We start from the raw sequence: 20,791 nt of genomic DNA, 5'->3' as shown, positions 1-20,791 counted from the left end.
TGTTCATATGACAGAATTTACCTCATAAATGCAGTGCATTAGGGCAGCTACCACATCAACGCAAGTTACAGTTTCTAGAAGGCTTTGATGTACTTCTATAAATAGAATTCTAGCTATATTTGGATTTTTCTACTCAGTATACCATTACAGGACACAAAGAGAGGTGTAATGACAATATCCCAAGTATTTAAGATAGTAAAACAGCGGTTGAGCCTGAGAATTGCAATTGTGCACAGTAAGTGATTGGTTTCGACGTTGCTTCAGTCTCCATCAGAATGCCCTGGAAAGCTCAGCTTTCTCTAACCATGTCATATTGCTTGTTTACATTCTTTTCTAATCTGAATAAACTACATGAAAGAGATGGAAATGCAAACTGGAACTCCATTTCAATGTGTCCCTAGCCCTGAACCAGCCCAAGGAGTTTCCAAAACCAGTCCCTAGCCTGTTGCAACACTGAGTGTAACAGAGAAGATACAGAGCATGCTTGCTCCCCAGTAACTTTATGCATACCAAAAAGACCAAATGCCTCTAAAAAGGCAACCCAAGGAATGGCAGTCAAAGTAAAAAATCCAAGGTGCCTATCATAATGTATGTCTCTTTACCACCAAAATACATTGCTGCATTTGATTTTCTTATGTAATATATCCCAATTAAACTAGAAATTCTATAAAATTTTCAGTTAAGAAATTACTAGAAAAGACCCAGCTACGGTATTCAGATAGTAACTGATCTGAGGAACATAACACATGCTAATATTATTGAATTCATGGACAGAGGCAAAGGTATGTCGGGGGTGGGGATCTGAAATGTTCCCTCTCTGGGATATAATTTTCATCTCATTTTTGATGTTGGTTTTAAATCTAGTGTAATGATACAAGCCCCTTTTCCCATGCTCAAGGAAATGGTACTTGATATACATATTTAGAGGTTGCTCTTAAGCCACAAAGCGGCCTGAACTCTGCCTGTCTGCCACAGCCCTACATTTGAGCTTAGCCCGCTTGCTGTCCAGAGAGACCCTTGCTGGTTCAGGTCTTCAGGCTCTCTGCGGTAATCAGACGTACGTCAGCTGTTAGAAGCAGGAATCCCCCAACTATCGAACTGACCGTATCTTACTCTTCAGCAAATGCACCTTCCAGCTTATTCCATTTGCTAAAGCAATTGAGCTTTGATTCTGAACTTCACTGACAACACAAGCTACTTCCCTTAACTAGGCTAAGTCTGCATCACGCAGCAGGGGTGGGGGCAGGGGCCTGAAACCATGACCCTGACCTACGGAGGATACGCTGCGCGTGTAAAAGACCCAGATGGTAACATCTCCTTACCTGATAGGGATAGTTGTACCAGCAGTGCCTTGTATTCCACAACCAGGGGGTCTGAAAAAAATGACAAGCACATTTTACATGTCTTGGAGATGAAGCAGGATAAGAGATGCTTTTGACAGATGCTTGTCCCCAATGTTTGGGATTTCAATAATCTACCTGTATGAGAACTGAAGGACTTTAACTAGAATTAGGATATTAAAGCAATTAATATTCCATTATACATGCTCTCTGGGTAATCTTCTAAACTCAACTGGTAGTGACATAGGAAGACGTTAGGGGCCAAAGCCGACCGCCAAGAAAGAATTCTTGAGACGTCTTTGGTGCAAAGGGGTGGTTTTATTAAAGCACAGGGACAGGACCCGTGTGCAGGAGGAGCTGCACTGGGGTCATGAGGAGCGGCCCATGATATACCTTCAAGTTGGGAGGGGGTTAGGGATAGCGTAAGTCTCTAAGGAATTTTGGAAGCAAGGTTTCCAGGACCTTGAGGGGTCTAGCTGTTGTTGGGAAAAGGTCATTTATTACTGTCGAATAAAAACCTTAGTCATGAGACCCTTCAGATGTATACTGGTGGGCCATATGCTTGAGGCATGACTGCCAACACAAGGAAGTTTCCAAAAGAATTTTTATATGTAGAAGTAGGATTACAGGATCCTGGGGAAGGGGGGAACTGGGCTAGGATTGCCTTTTGCCCTTAGCAAAGTGTCAGCATCAGGGCGGTTGAGTCCCTAGAGGAATTGCCACTCTGCCTGTTTCAAGGACTTGTCAGTGGGCTGTAGGTAGTAAGGAAATTTAATACTTTTTCTTCTGCCTTTGTTTCCCACATCAGTAGTATTTCAGGCTACTTCTGTGAGAGAGTCTCCACTGGTGTTTTTTGTATTTTACTGGTTACATGGACACCTTCCTACTATGTAACCAGCCTCTGCAGCAGAGCCTTTTAGGGGTCTCACTTAGACGGGATGCAAATCATCAATCTCACTATTATCAATAAACAATGCTGACAGTTGGTGCAAACTACTCTGAAACTCCTCCAACCCAACGTTGCAAAGCAACATTATCAATCAATCCTTTCATGCTTTGATGACCAGTGGTTAAGTAATCAGGCAGGTATACTGATTTCAGTAGAACAGCCCAGACTAATTCCAGGCCTGAGGGAATTAACCCTCACAGCACACTCCACTCCCCAACTCATGGTCAAGGTCTTTTAAAGATAAAACAATCACTCTTAATTTGACAGCAATCACTTGCCTTACAACACTATAAAATCAAATAGAACAGTTAAGGGTACACACAGATTCCAAACACTTATAGAAAGCAGGGAGAGACTGGTATACATTTAAACAGGCTGCTGAACAATCCAATGATACCAGCACAAACTCTCTCATATTATTATATTTACTTTATAATTCTTTTATATCTCTGACCTACAGTTACCAGCATTTTGCAGTATACATACATCTACATACATTTGGTATGCATCTGTACATTTCTTAGTGAGAAACACCATCTATCCTTAACCTGGCCCATGTTTATGCATCTCAAAATGATAATATTATCATTGAAAGATTCATGTTAGATATATTTATAAGGACCCAACCTCCTTCCTTACCTTGTCCCAGACCCTATGAGATTAAAAGTTGCTGCTGTCTGCAGTAGGATAAGGTACTTGCCTCCCTAAGAGCCATAGGTACCCTGTCACCCCATTATCCTCTTCATCAGCCCTGTACCGATGAGGATGAAGATGATGATGTTAGTATTTGCTCAGACATCCCTACGCCCACACTCTTATTTTTTTTAGGGTTTTTCTCCATGATCTGTTATTTACTTAACCAATTAAAAAGTTGTTTAGCTCAAGACCACCCTACACACTTTTAAAGGCTCTCGCATATGAACTCATTTTATCCTTACAATAGTCAGTAGTATTTGCTTCATTTTATACATAAGTAAAATAAGGCCCTGAGTCCAAATGACTCTCCAGGTTAAACAGCTAGGCAGTCCCAGAGCTGGAAATCAAACTCACACTCTCCGGTCTCACACACAAATGTGACCACTGTGCCCCCTGCCTCTGAGTTAATAAAAACTGAACCTGGCCTTGGCTTAGGGAGCCAGACTGAAATAAAAAGCCACCCTCTGCCCTAAACCATTCTCCTTTCATTAAAGCACTACTGATTTGCCTTCCTTTTTCCTGGCTTTGCCACTGGCCGTACACATCATGTAACCTCATTGCACGTAACATCCTGGGTGCCTGAGTTGTATGCCTATCTGTCTCCTCCGTTTCTCTCACCTATCACCTTGCTGTTTATTACTGACCTACCTCACGGAGTGCTTGTGAGGCTCATATGAGAGAGCACATATACAAATACTTGGGAGGTTTCAAAAGTTTAATGTGTTGTTGTCACACAGTCATATAAACACATGTCCTTTGCGGAAGACACAAAAATAATGAAAAATAATGTGTATTTTCATTGCTATTAACATTTCATGTACAGCCCACTTTGGGTCTTTTTTTTCTATTTAATACAGATACAAATATACATAGATTTATTTTGAAACAATAAATTAAACACACATACATACATGTTAAATGTGGGCATGACATACCAAAGTCTATTTTAAAGTATAGTATAAATGATAGTCTTTACCCTTTTTCCGATAAAGCTGGTTATTACTTCAACAATTAGTTGAAAGTCCCGGTGGGGCAGGTTTGGGGGAAAGGTATATCCTATGCATATGTTTATGCCCCCAGCACCTACCCAACCTGACAGTTTAGCATTCGTTTACTGAATGCTAATGAAAAGGAATACAGAATTAAATGCAAGGCCTATGACAAACCTCGTAGCATTTTTCTGAATCAATCAGTCCCAAGCCTACAGGGCATGTGTGTACTTGCCTCTAAAAATGCAGTGGGAATCTCTCCCAGTGTGGCCACTCCTTCCAGTCACAGGAAGGAGAACAAAGGTCTGACTCCCAGTGACCTAGAAAAATCCATTATTTAGAGCTTTCCTTCCTCTGTGAGTTTCTTGGCTTCTCTGGCTTTTTCCTCACACACAGGCTGTTCCCCATGTGCATCAGATGCACACCTCCTAGACTTGTTTCTATTACATGCTGAAACTGACTGACCTGCAGAAATACTGGATGAGTCTTTGTCTCTCAGTGGACCCCGCCCACTTGAGACAGGAACAAAAGGCCTGGATCTCAGGAATTTGATGGAGCTACCAGGGCCTGAGCTCAGCCTGCAAGCTTATTTGCCAAACAATTTAATGAGAAGTTCCCTCACATGGCGACACATGTTCACATACACCTCTCACTTTGACAACACGAGATAGGAATATCACCTTCTATATGCATACCACATTTTTCTAGGATCTCATGGCATGTGCCTCCCCAACCCCATGAGACAGGTAGAACAAACACAAATGATTAGAAAACTTAAGTCCATGAGAAGGTGATTTTCCTAATTTTTGATAGTTCAACACTGGGGTATGCATCTGAAGTAGCTGCTCATAATTTAATATATTAGGTATAACTTCTTTTATTTGAATTGATACCATGAAGCTATATTTTCTTAAAATCAATTTCTTTTATCAATTTTTCCCTTTTCCATATTTCTGGGATATCTTTTCAGTTTTAACCTTTCAGTTTCCATGCCACCTATCATGAGGATGGATCAATCATCAAAAATCAAGGAGGCGGGCACCTGGGTGGCTCAGTTGGTTAAGCGACTGCCTTCGGCTCAGGTCATGATCCTGGAGTCCCGGGATCGAGTCCCGCATCGGGCTCTCTGCTCGGCAGGGAGTCTGCTTCTCCCTCTGACCCTCCTCCCTCTCATGCTCTCTGTCTCTCATTCTCTCTGTCTCAAATAAATAAATAAAATCTTAAAAAAAAAAAAAATCAAGGAGGCTTTGTCCAAGTCTTTTGGACCCTAATGTAAACTATAGACTTTGTGTGATTATGTGTCTCTGTAGGTTGATCAACTGTAGTGCATGGACTGCTCTGGTGAGAGATTTGGTCATGGGACAGGCTATGCATGTGTGGGCAGCAGGAAATCTCTGTATCTCTTTCTCAATCTTATTGTGAACAAAAAACTGCTCTAAAAATAACTGACATCTTAAAAAAAAAAAAAATCAAGGCAAGTAGGCTACCTCAGATCACTCAGGCTTCTCATGTCACTATAAGCCTAAAGTAACAGTAGAGTTTGAAGCAAAAGACCAGATAAAAGAATACCTGGTTAACTAGGCAAGTGTTAAATGATTAAATGTAAATATAAATATACATACACACAGATACACTTTCTTTTCCAAGAATCAGGAGGTACCTGTAGCTGAATGAATAGCACTTTGTTTGAATTCATAACTATTTTGATTAAACAAAAGAACACGAATCACACAAAGTATTAAAGAAATGTTGTTGACTTATCAAAAATGTGAAAGGTGTGTGGGTTTTTTACCCGAAGACAGTATCTTAGAGACAAAATTTCACCTTTTCACTGATTCTATCCAAACTCCTAAATGGCTTTCAAAAAGCCCAGCTGAGACAATTGACAGTCAAGTAATACATTCTAAGAGACATACTGGCCTCCACATAGGTTAAGTACCAAATATACAGAGCCTCGGATTGTGTTTTAAAATGCCAGAAACCTAGAGTCCTGAACTACACTGAAACTAATTTCACTGAAACCACTCTGAAAACACCTTCACTGAATGACACTTAAACCTTATAGCTTTGGGTTATACTGAGGATTTACTGGGGGAAATTAACATGACAAAAGTGCTTCCATGTCTGTAACGAATTCATATTAGTTAGGTTACCACTAGTTTACCCTAAGTTGAATGTGTATGTTCCATATTTTTCCTTTAAAATTTAACTCAAGGGGAAAAAATACTTCCATTCTGTGAATGTTTCCTCTTACCAAATGAGAATTATTACATTATCGTGTTATTATCCTTTTACCTTGGTTTTGGGAAGCTGAGATTGAATTCTACGGTTTAGTCACAGCACCTGTTGATTGTCTCTTAACATCTTTGCTTATTTTTCCTTTTATGTGCAATTTTTGATGTTAATATCTATAATAATAATGTTATTATATAAACATTGCAAATTCTTTTTAGAAACCTTCAACTGTATGATTTAAATGAATTAATATAAAATCAAATCTATTCAAAATAAGCTACCGTTTTAATACACATTGTAAAATAACTCAGAATGCAAAGAAATATTTCATGCTTTATGGGTAAAAATACTGATAAATAAATTGTCTGGGAATGAAAAGAATGAAGCCAGAAGTCTCTGCCTGAGGGTGTTGCTGGTCAGTGGTGAGCAGTCTGGGGTGCTCCCCAGAATGCAAGACCATACCCCCCTTTCCTCCTTTCCTGGGTCAGTAGATATGTGACTATAAATTTGCAAAGGTGATCCCTCCCTGGAGCACCCCCCACCCCGCATCTGCATTAACTCTGAAAGCTCTTGTGATGTGTAAATGTAATTTAGACTTGACCCCTATGTCATTATATAAAGAAAGCTGCCTTTTATATTGATCAGGCTTTAAAAAAGATGCTGGTCTTTAAGACCTGGTCAAACTTGTGTCTTCAGCACATTCAGCAATCAATTTAGAAGGTAATTTGCAGATCTGCCAAGCATACATAAATAGAAGGATTTCCTTGGAGATAGGCCCTGAGGTCACCGGGTCTCTATGAGGGTTTAATCACAGAAACAAAGAGAAGAGCAATGTGAGTAGCATTTCCATGCCTTCTACAACCTTCCAGCCAGTGGTTCTCCACTTTTTCTGCCTCTGCTCAGCTGAGGGATTCCACACATACCCCACGGCGGTAACTGTGGCTGTAATTCTCAAGAGCAGGGAACATAAACCTTAAAAAAGCCATCTATCCCATGGATTTGGATGTGGACTCTTCCCTACACCCAGTGAGAATCACTACAAAGAGGAATGGACTGATAAATTTCATGTTAGGAAAAGAAATCAAGAATAAGGAAACCAGATGAAGGAAAGAGAAGATGAAAGAAAATGAGATGGAAACACCTAGATGGAAGGGAAAATGGTGAAAATGTCAACATAGCGGGAGAGAGATGTGCAGGCCAGTGTAGAATTTGGGAATGCGACCAATGAGAGTGGCTACTAAGAAGACCAAAATTAGTTAAAAGATAATGGAGAGAAACAATTTATAACATACAGCAATGGATTAGTATCTTAATATATAAAGATTATATTATATTATATGTATTAAATTATATAAATAAAAATTGATTAAAATATTTAAATACTTAATGGGAAAAACAGGGAGAAGATATAAACATACTAAACAAAACTATATGTGACCAAAAACATATATAAAAATTACAGGTTAGAACTAGACAGAATTTTTTTACCTGAGTCAGAAAAATATTTAAAGGAGTCAGCAGTATATAAGGAAATCAACATTCTACAAAGTGGAATAACTTTCCTAAAAAAAGTCATTTGGTCTTTAAAATCAGCATATTCGTTGACCCAAATTTTATTGAAAAAATTAATTAGAGCTATATGTAAGGCATTTGCACATGGATTTCCAGTACAGTTCTTTTCCTAGAAATGAGAAATTGAAGTAAATCTGATTGTTCAATAATATGAGGTTGGTATGTTCTTAGTTGGGATTTTGTGGGAACAGATGGAGACAAGGATGTGGGTGGAGGCTGTTGAGAGGTGATCCCAGAAAACAGAACTGGGAAAACAGAGAAGGTGAGATAGATGAAGGAGAACATCCAATGTGGTTTTCAGGAACAAGCTGGTTACTTACTGCTGCAGGCAACTGTGTTAAATGATGGGGACCTCAGCAGAATCTATGTAGCATGGATCTCATAATTGTCCCAACACAGGGCTGGGGGCTGGGGCATTTATCCACCAACTCTCATCCCCCATCGCTTGAGCCTTCCTTATTAACTCCCCATATTTCTAGGTTGTCCCTGCCTGTGTCTAAAAGACCTTTGCAGCTTTGGAGAAAGCAGAGCCATAAAGCACAGCTTGCATCTGATGTGGAACACTGTCAAAGAGGGCATGGGACTGCATACCACAGCTGTGCTAACATCAGGTGGGCTAAGGGAATGTAACAGGCAATATTCACATTTGAAGTTAAAATTAGATTATAGCAGGGGCGCCTGGGTGGCTCAGTCATTAAGTGTCTGCCTTCGGCTCAGGTCATAGTCCCAGGGTCCTGGGATCGAGCCCCACATTGGGCTCCCTGCTTGGCAGGAAGCCTGCTTCTCCCTCTCCCATTCCCCCTGCTTGTGTTCCCTCTCTCGCTATGTCTCTGTCAAAGAAATAAAATCTTCAAAAAAAATTAGATTATAAGCAGAATATACAGTGTACCTTATGTTTAAAGTAGATACATATATAGACACAGACACACACACACACACACATATGTATGCAATATGTCTAGCAGGATATTTACCAAAATTACTTATTGATTATCTCTGAGTAATGATTTTTCTTTTTTTTTTTTTTAAGATTTTATTTACTTTCTCCCAACAAACAAGAGCCCAGGGCCAGATGGCTTCCCAGGGGAATTCTACCAAACATTTAAAGAAGAATTAATACCTATTCTTCTGAAACTGTTCCAAAAAACAGAAATGGAAAGAAAACTTCCAAACTCATTTTATGAGGCCAGCATTACCTTGATCTCAAAACCAGACAAAGACCCCATCAAAAAGGAGAACTAAAGACCAATATCCCTGATGAACATGGATGCAAAAATTCTCACCAAAATACTAGCCAATAGGATCCAACAGTACATTAATAGGATTATTCACCATGACCAAGTGGGATTTATCTCTGGGCTCCAAGGCTGGTTCAACATCGGCAAATCAATCAATGTGATACAATACATTAATGAAAGAAAGAACAAGAACCATATGATCCTCTCAATAGATGCAGAAAAAACATTTGACTAAGTACAATATCCTTTCTTGATTAAAACTCTTCACAGTATAGGGATAGAGGGTACATACCTCAATATCATAAAAGCCATGTATGAAAAACCCACAGCGAATATCATTCTCGATGGGGAAAAACTGAGAGCTTTTCCCCTAAGGTCAGAAACACAGCAGGGATGTCCACTATCACCACTGCTATTCAACATAGTACTTGAAGTCCTAGCCTCAGCAATCAGACAACAAAAAGAAATCAAAGGCATCCGAGTCGGCAAACTCTCACTCTTTGCAGATGATATGATACTTTATGTGGGAACCCCAAAAGACTCCACCCCAAAACTGCTAGAACTCATACAGGAATTCAGTAAAGTGGCAGGATATAAAATCAATGCACAGAAATCAGTTGCATTTCTATACACCAACAATGAGACAGAAGAAAGAGAAATTAAGGAGTCGATCCCATTTACAATTGCACCCCAAACCATAAGATACCTAGGAATAAATCTAATCAAAGAGGCAAAGAATCTGTACTCAGAAAACTACAGAACACTCATGAAAGAAATTGAGGAAGACATAAAGAAATGGAAAAACATTTCATGCTCATAGATTGGAAGAGTATTGTGATAATGTCTATGCCACCTAGAGCAATCTACACATTTAAAGCAATCCCCATCAAAATACCATCAACTTCTTTCACAGAGCTGGAACAAATAATCCTAAAATTTGTATGGAACCAGAAAAGACCCCAAATAGCCAGAGGAATGTTGAAAAAGAAAAGCAAAGTTGGTGGCATCACAATTCCGGATTTCAAGCTCTATTACAAAGCTGTCATCATCAAGACAGCATGGTACTGGCACAAAAACAGACACATAGATCAATGGAACAGAATAGAGAGCCCAGAAATGGACCCTCAACTCTATGGTCAACTCATCTTTGACAAAGCAGGAAAGAATATCCAATGGAAAAAAGACAGTCTCTTCAACAAATGGTGTTGGGAAAATTGGACAGCCACATGCAGAAGAATGAAACTGGACCATTTCCTTACACCACACACAAACATAGACTCCAAATGGTTGAAAGACCTAAATGTGATTGAAAGACCTAAATGTGAGACAGGAGTCCATCAAAATCCTAAAGGAGAACAAAGGCAGCAACCTCTTCGACCTCAGCAGAAGCAACTTCTTCCTAGAAACATCGCCAAAGGCAAGGGAAGCAAGGGCAAAAATGAACTATCGGGATTTCATCAAGATAAAAAGCTTTTGCACAGCAAAGGAAACAGTCAACAAAAACAAAAGATAACTGACAGTATGGGAGAATATATCTGCAAATGTCTTAACAGATAAAGGGCTAGTATCCAAAATCTATAAAGAACTTATCAAACTCAACACCCAAAGAACAAATAATCCAATCAAGAAATGGGCAGAAGACAAGAACAGACATTTCTGCAAAGAAGACATCCAAATGGCCAACAGACAAATGAGAAAGTGCTCAACATCTCCTGGCATCAGGGAAATACAAATCAAACCCACAGTGAGATACCACCTCACACCAGAATGGCTAAAATTAACATGTCAGGAAATGACAGATGCTGGCAAGGATGTGGAGAAAGGGGAACCCTCCTACACTGTTGGTAGGAATGCAAGCTGGTGCAGCCACTCTGGAAAACAATATGTAGGTTCCTCAAAAAGTTGAAAATAGAGCTACCCTATGACCCAGCAATTGCACTACTGGGTATTAACCCCAAAGATACAAATGTAGTGATCCGAAGAGGCATGTGCACCCCAGTGTTTATAGCAGCAATGTCCACAATAGCCAAACTATGGAAAGAGCCTAGATGTCCATCGACAGATGAATAGATAAAGAAGAGGCATACACACACACACAAACACACACACACATACACACAATGGAATATTATGCAGCCATCAAAAAAAAAAAAAAAAGAAATCTTGGGGCACCTGGGTGGCTTAGTCGTTAAGCATCTGCCTTCGGCTCAGGTCAGTATCCCGGGGTCCTGGGATCAAGCCCCACATCGGGCTCCCTGCTCTGTAGGAAGCCTGCTTCTCCCTCTCCCGCTCCCCCTGCTTGTGTTCTCTCTCTTGCTGTCTCTCTCTCTGTCAAATAAATAAATAAAATATTTTTTTAAAAAATGAAATCTTGCCATTTGCAATGATATGGATGGAACCACAGGGTATTATGCTAAGTGAAATAAGTCAATCTGAGAAAAACAATTATCATATATGATCTCACTGATATGTGGAATTTGAGAAACAAGGCAGAGGATCATAGGGGAAGAGAGGAAAAAATGAAACAAGATGAAACCAGAGAGGGAAACAAACCATAAGAGACTCTTAATCTCAGGAAACAAACTGAGGGTTGCTGGAGTAGAGGGGGGTGGGAGGGATGGGGTGGCTGGGTGATAGACATTGGGGAGGGTATGTGCTATGGTGAGCGCTGTGAATTGTGTAAGACAGATGAATCACAAACCTGTACCCCTGAAACAAATAATACATTATATGTTAATAAAAATAAATGAATGAATGAATGAATGAATGAATGAATAAATAAATAAATAAACAAGATTTTATTTATTTATTTGTCAGAGAGAGAAAGCACACAAGTAGGGGGAGTGGCAGGCAGAGGGAGAAGCAGGCTCCCCAGTAAGCAAGGAGCCCAATGCTAGATTCCATCCCAGGACCCTGGGATCATGACCTGAGCCAAAGGCAGACATTTAACTGAGTCACCCAGGCGTCCCTGATTTTTCTCTTCTCTTCTCTTCTCTTCTCTTCTCTTCTCTTCTCTTCTCTTCTCTTCTCTTCTCTTCTTTCTCTTCTCTTCTCTTTCTTTCTTTCTTTCCTTTTTTCTTTCTTTTTGAGTCAGGATTATCTCAGATGACTTACTTTTGTTTTTAATGTTTGTATATCAGTACTAAATTATACAAGTAATTGTAGCTATATTTTTTTCTGCAATGAATAGTTCTTATTTGAATAATGAAAAGTAGCTAAGTCCATGTACTTTTAACAGGTTTCACTAAAAAACACACACACAGGGTCGCCTGGGTGGCTCAGTCGTTAAGCGTCTGCCTTCGGCTCGGGTCATGATCCCGGGGTCCTAGGATCGAGCCCCACATCGGGCTCCCTGCTCAGCGGGAAGCCTGCTTCTCCCTCTCCCTCACTTGTGTTCCCTCTCCCGCTGTGTCTCTCTCTGTCAAATAAATAAATAAAATCTTTAAAAAAAAAAACACACACATACACTTTTGCTCTATATTTATAAACATTAGGACCACAGTAATATATTACCATCCTCAAATTATTCAGTAATTCAAATTAACTTTAAACTAAAACCTAGTATGTGAAATAGCTGCCTTCAGAGTATTTACGTGTTGACGGTGATATTTCAAGTATAAACAAATTATTAATAGTTTAATTATAAATTCTCAATTGAGAGAAAGTAGAAAGAGGAAAATAATGATTTGAGCAAATAACATAGAATCAACCTTGCATTCATTCACAATGATGATCAATCACTTTGCTACTTACCCACCTACTCCCACGCTGAAGATCCCCATCAACCTCTTCCTGACCAATTTCTAAACCAATTTGCCTCTGGCCTTGTATATTTGTGCTAATATTATTGCACCCTCCTCCCTCACTTACTCTTGTATTTAGTGAGTGGCTACCATGAACCAGGCATTCTGCTAGGCATGAAGATACAACAGACAAGTTCTCCATTCTCTGGAAACTTACCATCTCCTGGATAAACAAAACAATTACAACAGGCTATAGCAGGGGTAAACACAGGATGCAGAGGAACAGTACATAAAAAGACACCCAGCCCAGGGTGAGGTGGGAGAGGACAGCTCCACTAGGAGGTACCATAGTAGTTGAAACCAGAAGGCATCTTGTGTGGCATGCCAGCTCTACTCCTCTGCCCTCCTGCCTCTTGGTCAACCTTTCGGGCCCTAGTTTGCTGGTCTTCTGCCTCCAGAAATCATTTCGTATACACTTTGGTGGGTCTTCCTCTCCACTGAACTTCAGATGCTTTGAAAAGTATATAGTCCATACATTGATTCTCAATGTTTAAAAAAGTGTCTCTGATGTGTCCCTGTGGTTTTATGTTCTTTGGTATTGATTTTCCTAACCCGCTGTCACCTTCTAAGGAGAGTTATAAGCACAAAGAAGGCAGCAGGATCTAGGATAGCACTTACGAATATGAGCAATGTGGATCAGCAGAAAGAGGTAAGTGATAAAAAAAAAAAAGTAAACTCGTAATTATTGGGCCCCTTCTTGATATCCACAAAATGCTTAGATCCATCTGTCATTTCATTTATTGTTGTGTGAGATGCTAATCATAAACCTCACAAATGCTAGAAAGAACAGATCATTGTGGCCGATGACCAGAATTCAAGCTTCTTTCAACCATATCCTACCTGAGTGTGAGTCATTAATCTCCCTGCATAATATTGTCAAATCGAAAAGCTGGCTTTCATGAGTAAGATACAGTTTTGCCAAATAGAAAAGAGAACAAAAGTAGGGGCTGGAACCAGATGAGAGGGAGAAAGAGAACTCTATTGTTAAGATTCCCTAATGGACACATCTGGACACATGGAGAGAGTCATCATTTTTTATCCTGTGAAAACATGAATTACTCCAAAAAGTTGGGCTGCATACTGTTGTTCCAATTAGTGGCTAATAGAAGGTTAGAGTTTTGTGGGTTGCTCACAAGGATTCATACAGGCCACATACCCATGCGCCGAATACCCTCCTAGAGGCTACTAGCCCCCACCAGGAATGGAGAGCTGGTAATAAAAGTGTAATTACCACATAGACAAAAGTCTTCTCATTCCTATCTTTAACATTTACTCAGGACAGAGAGAAACAATAATATGAAGGTGGAGAAAACATGAAAAAGCAAAACAATGAACTTAATGAAATATGAGTGAAAATTTGGCCATTTATTTTTCTCACAAAGACTTTTTTATTCTGACTTGTGTATTTGTAGACACTTTCTTGAAAATGAACACAGTGGGTCTGTTACTTTAAGAAAATCAAATGACAGTATTTGTTGCCAATGATAAAATTCAAGCTTTCAAGCAAATATTAATATTTTGGTATTAGTATAGTCTACTATATTCCTAAGAGTTTCACATTAGTTAAAAGCTTCTGAGATCAGTGAAAACATTAAAAAAATATATTTTTGGAATATATAATGACATGTCAACATTTGTAAGATCTATTTATTTGTAAGATCTATCAAATTAATGCAATTAATTTGCATTGTACCCCACAGTAAACCAATAATTTCCAAATGACCAGTGCATCAAGTTAAATAATCAAATGTGGGTAAAAAAGAAAAGACCGATGGACACTAATATAATCAAGTACAAAAAGTTCACTGACATTCTTGCTGAGTTTTGGTGTAGTATTAAAGAATAAGATCTACAGTTTTTTGAAAAACGCTGTTAGGATATTTCTGCCTTTTCCAACTACATAACCTTGTAAGGCCCAGATTTTCTTCTAATACTTCAACCAAAGGAAAAAAAAACACAACATAACAGATTTTTTTAAATTTCAAGTTTTTATTTAAATTCCAGTTAGTTAACATATAATATTAGTTTCAGGAGTAGAATTAAGTGATTCATCACTTATATACAACACCCCATGCTCATCACAAGTACCTTCCTTAATATCCATCACCCATTTAACAACCATCTCCCCGCCCACCTGCCCTCTAGAAACCCTTAGTTTGTTCTCTATATTTAAGAGTCTGTTTTACCGTTTCCTTCTTTTTCCCATGTTCATCTGTTTTGTTTCTTAAGTTCCACATATGAGTAAAATCATATGGTATTTGTCTTTCTCTGACTGACTTATTTCACTTAGCATTATACTCTCTAGCTCCATCCATGTTGTTGTAAATGGCAAAACTTCATTCTTTTTTATGGCTGAGTAATACTCCATTATATGTACATAATGTACGTGTGTGTGTATATATCCATATATCCATATATATATAATGTATATATATGTATATAATGTACACATATATGTGTATATATCCATATATATACATACATACATACACATACCATTTCTTTATCCATTCATCAAGTTGATGGACATTCATCAGTCGATGGATAATTTGGCTATTGTTGATAATGCTGCTATAAACACTGGGGAGCATTTGTTGCTTCAAATCAGTATTTTTGTATGCTTTGGGTAAATACTTAATAGTGCAATTCCTGGATCATAGGGTAGTTCTATTTTTACCTTTTTGAGGGAACTCCATACTGTAGAGTGGCTGCACCAGTTTGCATTTCCACCAACAGTTTTAGAGGGTTCCCCTTTCTCTGCATCCTTGCCAACACCTGTTGTTCCCTGTGTTAATTTTAGCCATTCTGACTGGTGTGAGGTGGTATCTCATTGTAGTTTTGATTTGTATTTCCCTGATGATGAGTAATGTTAAACATCTTTTCATGTGTCTGTTAGCATCTGGATGTCTTCTTTGGAAAAATGTCTACTCACATTTATGCCCATTTCTTAACTGGATTATTTGTTTTTTGGGTGTTGAGTTTGATAAGATCTTTATAGATTCTGAATACTAACCTTTATCAGATATGTCATTTGCAAGTATCTTCTCCCATTCCAAAGATTGCCTTTTGTTGATTGTTTTCTTCACTGTGCAGATGGTTTTTATCTTGATGACATCCCAATAGTTCATTTTTGCTTTTGTCTCCCTTGCCTCTGGAGACATACCCAGTAAGAAGCTGCTGCAGCCAAGGGCACAAAGGTTGTTGCCTGTACTCTCTTCTCGGATTTTGATGGATTCCTGTCTCACATTTAGGTCTTTCATCCATTTTGAATTTATTTTTGTGTATGGTGTAAGAAAGTGGTCCAGTTTTATTCTTTTGCATATTGCTGTCTGGTTTTCCCAACACCATTTGTTGAAGAGACTGTCTTTTTTCCATTGGATATTCTTTCTTGCTTTGTCAAAGATTAGCTGACCATTTAGTTGTGGGTCCATTTCTGGGTTTTCTATTTTGTTCCATTAATCTGTGTGTCTATTTCTGTGACAGTGCCATACTGTCTTGATCACGCTGGTTTTGTAATATAGCTTGAAGTCTGGAATTGTGGTGCCTCCAGCTTTGCTTTTCTTTTTCACTATTGCTTTGTCTATTCAGGGTCCTTTGTGGTTCCATACAAGTTTTAGGATTGTTTGCTCTAGCTCTGTGAAAAATGCTAGTGGTGGGGCGCCTGGGTGGCTCAGTCATTAAGCGTCTGCCTCCGGCTCAGGTCATGATCCCAGGGTCCTGGGATCAAGCCCTGCATCGGGCTCCCTGCTCAGCGGGAGGCCTGCTTCTCTCTCTCCCACTCCCCCTGCTTGTGTTCCCTCTCTTGCTATCTCTCTCTATCAAATAAATAAATAAAATCTTGAAAAAAAATGCTAGTGGTATTTTGATAGGGATTGCATTAAATGTGTAGATTGCTTTGGGTAGTATAAACATTTTAACAATATTTGTTCTTCCAATCCATGAGCGTGGGATGTTGTGAATTTTTTTGTGTCATCTTCAATTTCCTTCATAAGTGTTCTATAGGTTTCAGAGTACAGATCTTTTACCTCTTTGGTGAGGTTTATTCCTAGGTATCTTAACACATCATAACAGACTGAATGTAGCAGCAGTGATGAGAATACAGCTCTCCTCTACTAAACCATATATTAGAGAGGACTGCAAAAATCTCTAGTTTTTGTTTTAGAAAATATAGTTATTTTTCTTAAAATGATATTTGTGTTACCATGTAATGATTTATTCTTTTTATTTTTAAATACATTAATAAATGTATTTAAAATGTTTTAATTCCTAATAAATATTGATAGATATGACTAATAAAAAAAAGAACTCTTTAAAATCTAATATACTTGTGGGGCGCCTGGGTGGCTCAGTCATTAAGCGTCTGCCTTTGGCTCAGGTCATGATCCCAGGGTCCTAGGATCGAGCCCCGCATTGGGCTCCCTGCTCGGCGGGAAGCCTGCTCCTCCCTCTCCCACTCCCCCTGCTTGTGCTCCTGCTCTCCTTACCTCTCTCCCTGTCACATAAATAAAATCTTTAAAAAAAAAATAAAATAAAATCCTGTATACTTGTTACAGTGTAAAAACGACCAGAAACCAAAACGTTTGAGAATCACCGCACTAAAAATGGCAAATCAATGAAATGAAAAATACCAAGTCTCTGAAGACCATATAGAGCAGAGGTGCCTTGCTGGCCTAGGCCACTCATACTGGGGTTGTTACATGAGGCAGAAATGAACTTCGTTCTTTAAGCCACTGTATTATTGGGTCTCTGTGCTACATTCCTGCTGCAGCTTAGTCTTCTTCCTGACCAACTGAAGACATATATGGCAACAGATACCCACATTGGAAAGAGCCCTGGTACTCAAGAGTTCTTTTAAATCTATTTCACTGAATAAGCAATGTTCAGCACGTGCAATGTCACATCAACCTGTATCTGATACTCATTTCAATACATCCCCACCTCTATCCTCCCCAGCCCTTAACATACACCAAAATTAGTTCCAAGAATCCAAAACCATAGCGTTAAATAAGGTGGGGGGGGGGGGGAGGAAGACTCTTTTTATCAAGGTGGTGATATACAATATTTGATCAGATAATCCATAGCCGTGGGAAGAGAATAAGGGTTATCCTTTGAGACAGTACAGCCTACAAGACCTTCAAGGCTTTCACAAGTAATTGTTTTTTAAATGAATTTGCCTTGAGCTAGGGTCTATCTACTTAAGAATCAGCATTCTGAGAACACTTTAAAGGAATTATATAAGAAAAGGGTGGGGCGGGCGCCTGGGTGGCTCAGATGGTTAAGCGTCTGCCTTCGGCTCAGGTCATGATCTCAGGGTCCTGGGATCGAGTCCCGCATCGGGCTCCCTGCTCTGGGGAGCCTGCTTCTCCCTCTGCCTCTCTCTGTCTCTAATGAATAAATAAATAAAATCTTTAAAAAAAAAAAAGAAAGAAAGAAAGAAAAGGGTGGGGGCGCCTGGGTGGCTCAGTTGGTTAAGCGACTGCCTTCAGCTCAGGTCATGATCCTGGAGTCCCGGATCGAGTCCCGCATCGGGCTCCCTGCTCGGCGGGGAGTCTGCTTCTCCCTCTGACCCTCCTCCCTCTCATGCTCTCTGTCTCTCATTCTCTCTCTCTCAAATAAATAAAATCTTTAAAAAAAAAAAAAAGGGTGATAAGCCATAGCTTGCTCTCTCTCTCTCTTAAAAATATTGGGCACTTTAGGCTTGATTTTTCTTATGCTTTTTAATGTTTATCTTGTCACCATGCCTATGTATTATATCTGAAAACCTATAAGTAACAGGCCACATGACATGAATCATGAATCCAAACATATTAAGTATAACCAGTTCTATGCTTCCTAAACTCCTAATCTGCCAGTACTCTTCTATCTAGATATGGCCATATATGGCCATGAAAGACACATATTTTACATGAGTGAATATGTTAGAAGAACAAATTGCATCATGCTATCATTATTTGAGAATGCTGTAGAAAAATGGAAAAATCAGATGCTTGCAAGGCAGCCAAATACCTGCAGTGTTCAATGACATTAATAGAGAACACCACTTTTATGAAAAGCAAGGCAATCTAGAAGTAGGGAAATAAAAGTTCCTTAATTTCCCAACCCCTGAAAAAACACACTATAAGGAAAAGAGACTCAGAAAGGACCTAAGAGCCCCACTGCCAGGCCTTAATATGCCATTCACCAACTAGGTGACAGTGGGTAGGTCAGTTCATCCCTCTGGTTGCTCATCTGTGAAATTAGGAGTTGGATTGTGTAATTCTTATGAGCCCTTCAAGCCCTAAATGTTGCCATTCCCTCTGCCACCTTCTATTTCTCCCAAGACAAAATCCTGGTTTGCCATGCTCTGATCATGTTACAGACTCCAACACCCCACAAATGGAAACCCAACATTAGAGGAAGACCCCCTTTGTCTTCTTTTTGAAAGGACTCCAGTTATCCACTGCAATTCACAGTTTTTGATTCACTGACAAAATTAAGTCACTCTTACTAAACACAATCAGAGCATTATTAGTAATTGATATAATAAAAAGCTCATTTTTGTCCAATTTTATGTTTGAGTGAAAGTCATAAAGTGAGTAATTGCTTTTCAATGTGTCCTGTATCTGTGAGGCTGAAGTTTTATATTATATTTGGTATTGAAGATTTAAATTTTCTAAATTAAACAATGATGAAAATTTGATGATGATATTTTAATTCAGGAAAACAATTACCCCCCTTTCCTTACTGCTACTTCCATATATTAAAATTCAGAAGGGAACTCACAAATCAGTTTACCATTATTCAATACTAATAGGACAACTGATCAAACCATAGCCTTTAAATGAGTGATACATCCTTATACATTATTTATCTTCTAAGTAGGATAGAGAAATTATCTTTTGAGTTGTTGAGTTAATGACGAAGAAGAATTGATCTTTATGCAGTTAAGTTTTGATCATCAGTTTCTGATTTTAATCAAGCCTATCTTCTTGTCCTCCCAGCTTCTGATCTTCCAAAACTGGGTAATCATTTTTGTGGGGGAAAGGGAGGCTGCAAAATATAAGTAGGATATATCAATGCAACTGAATTGTATCAAAGGCCTGAACCAGCAATATAGCAGTGGTTTGCTGAATATGAGACAAAGCTTTCCTCTTGAAAGAAGAACAAAGCCGGAGGGATCACAATTCCAGATTTTAAGATATATCACAAAGCTGTAGTAATCAAAACAGTATGGTACTGGCCCAGAAAAAGACACAGAGGTCACTGGATCAGAATAGAGAGCCAAGAAATAAACCCATGCTTATATGGTCAATTAATCTACAACAAAGGAAGCAAAAACGTACAATGGGAAAAGAAAGTCTCTTCAATAAATGGTGCTGGGAAAACTGAATGAAACTGGACCACTTTCTTACACCATACACAAAAAATAAATTCAAAATGGATTGAAGACTTAAATGTGAGACCAGAAACCATAAAACCCCTAAAAGAAAACATAGGCAGTAATCTCGTGGGCATCAACCTTAGCAATAAATTTATGGATAGGTCTCTTCAGGCAAGGGAAACAAAGGCAGAAACTATTGGGCCTACACCACAACAAAAAGCTTTTGCATAGCAAAAAGTATCAACAAAACAAAAAAAGGCAGCCTACTGAATGGGAGAAGATATTCACAAATGACATATCCAATAAGGGGTTAACATACAAAATATATGAAGAACTTATACAACTCAATCCAAAAAAAAAAAAAATCCAATTAAAAAATGGGCAGAGAAGACCTGATTAGACATTTTTCCAAAGAAGGCACACAGATGGCTAAGAGACACGTGAAAAGATGCTCAGCATCACTCATCGTCAGGGAAATGCAAATCAAAACCACAATGAGATATCACCTCATACCAGTCAGAATGGCTACTATCAAAAAGACAAGAAATAACAAGTCTTGGCGAGGATGTGCAATAAAGGAACACTTGAGCTCTGTTGGTGGGAATGTAA

General features: G+C 38.9%; 1 protein-coding gene across 2 annotated transcripts in view; it reads right to left on the bottom strand.

The window, feature by feature from the left end:
• CERS6 (ceramide synthase 6) overlaps positions 1-20,791 on the bottom strand; it is a 304,965-nt gene that overhangs the window by 75,157 nt on the left and 209,017 nt on the right. For both annotated transcript variants that reach the window (XM_021702773.1, XM_044913668.1), the window contains exon 5: positions 1,323-1,373. In XM_021702773.1, coding sequence (XP_021558448.1) covers positions 1,323-1,373 — 51 coding nt within the window. The remainder of the gene's footprint in view (positions 1-1,322; positions 1,374-20,791) is intronic.

Source organism: Neomonachus schauinslandi, chromosome 3 (assembly GCF_002201575.2).
Source record: "Neomonachus schauinslandi chromosome 3, ASM220157v2, whole genome shotgun sequence".
Classification (NCBI taxonomy): domain Eukaryota; kingdom Metazoa; phylum Chordata; class Mammalia; order Carnivora; family Phocidae; genus Neomonachus; species Neomonachus schauinslandi.
The sequence above is the reverse complement of the archived record's forward strand: the minus strand, read 5'-3'. Positions and strand labels throughout refer to the sequence as shown.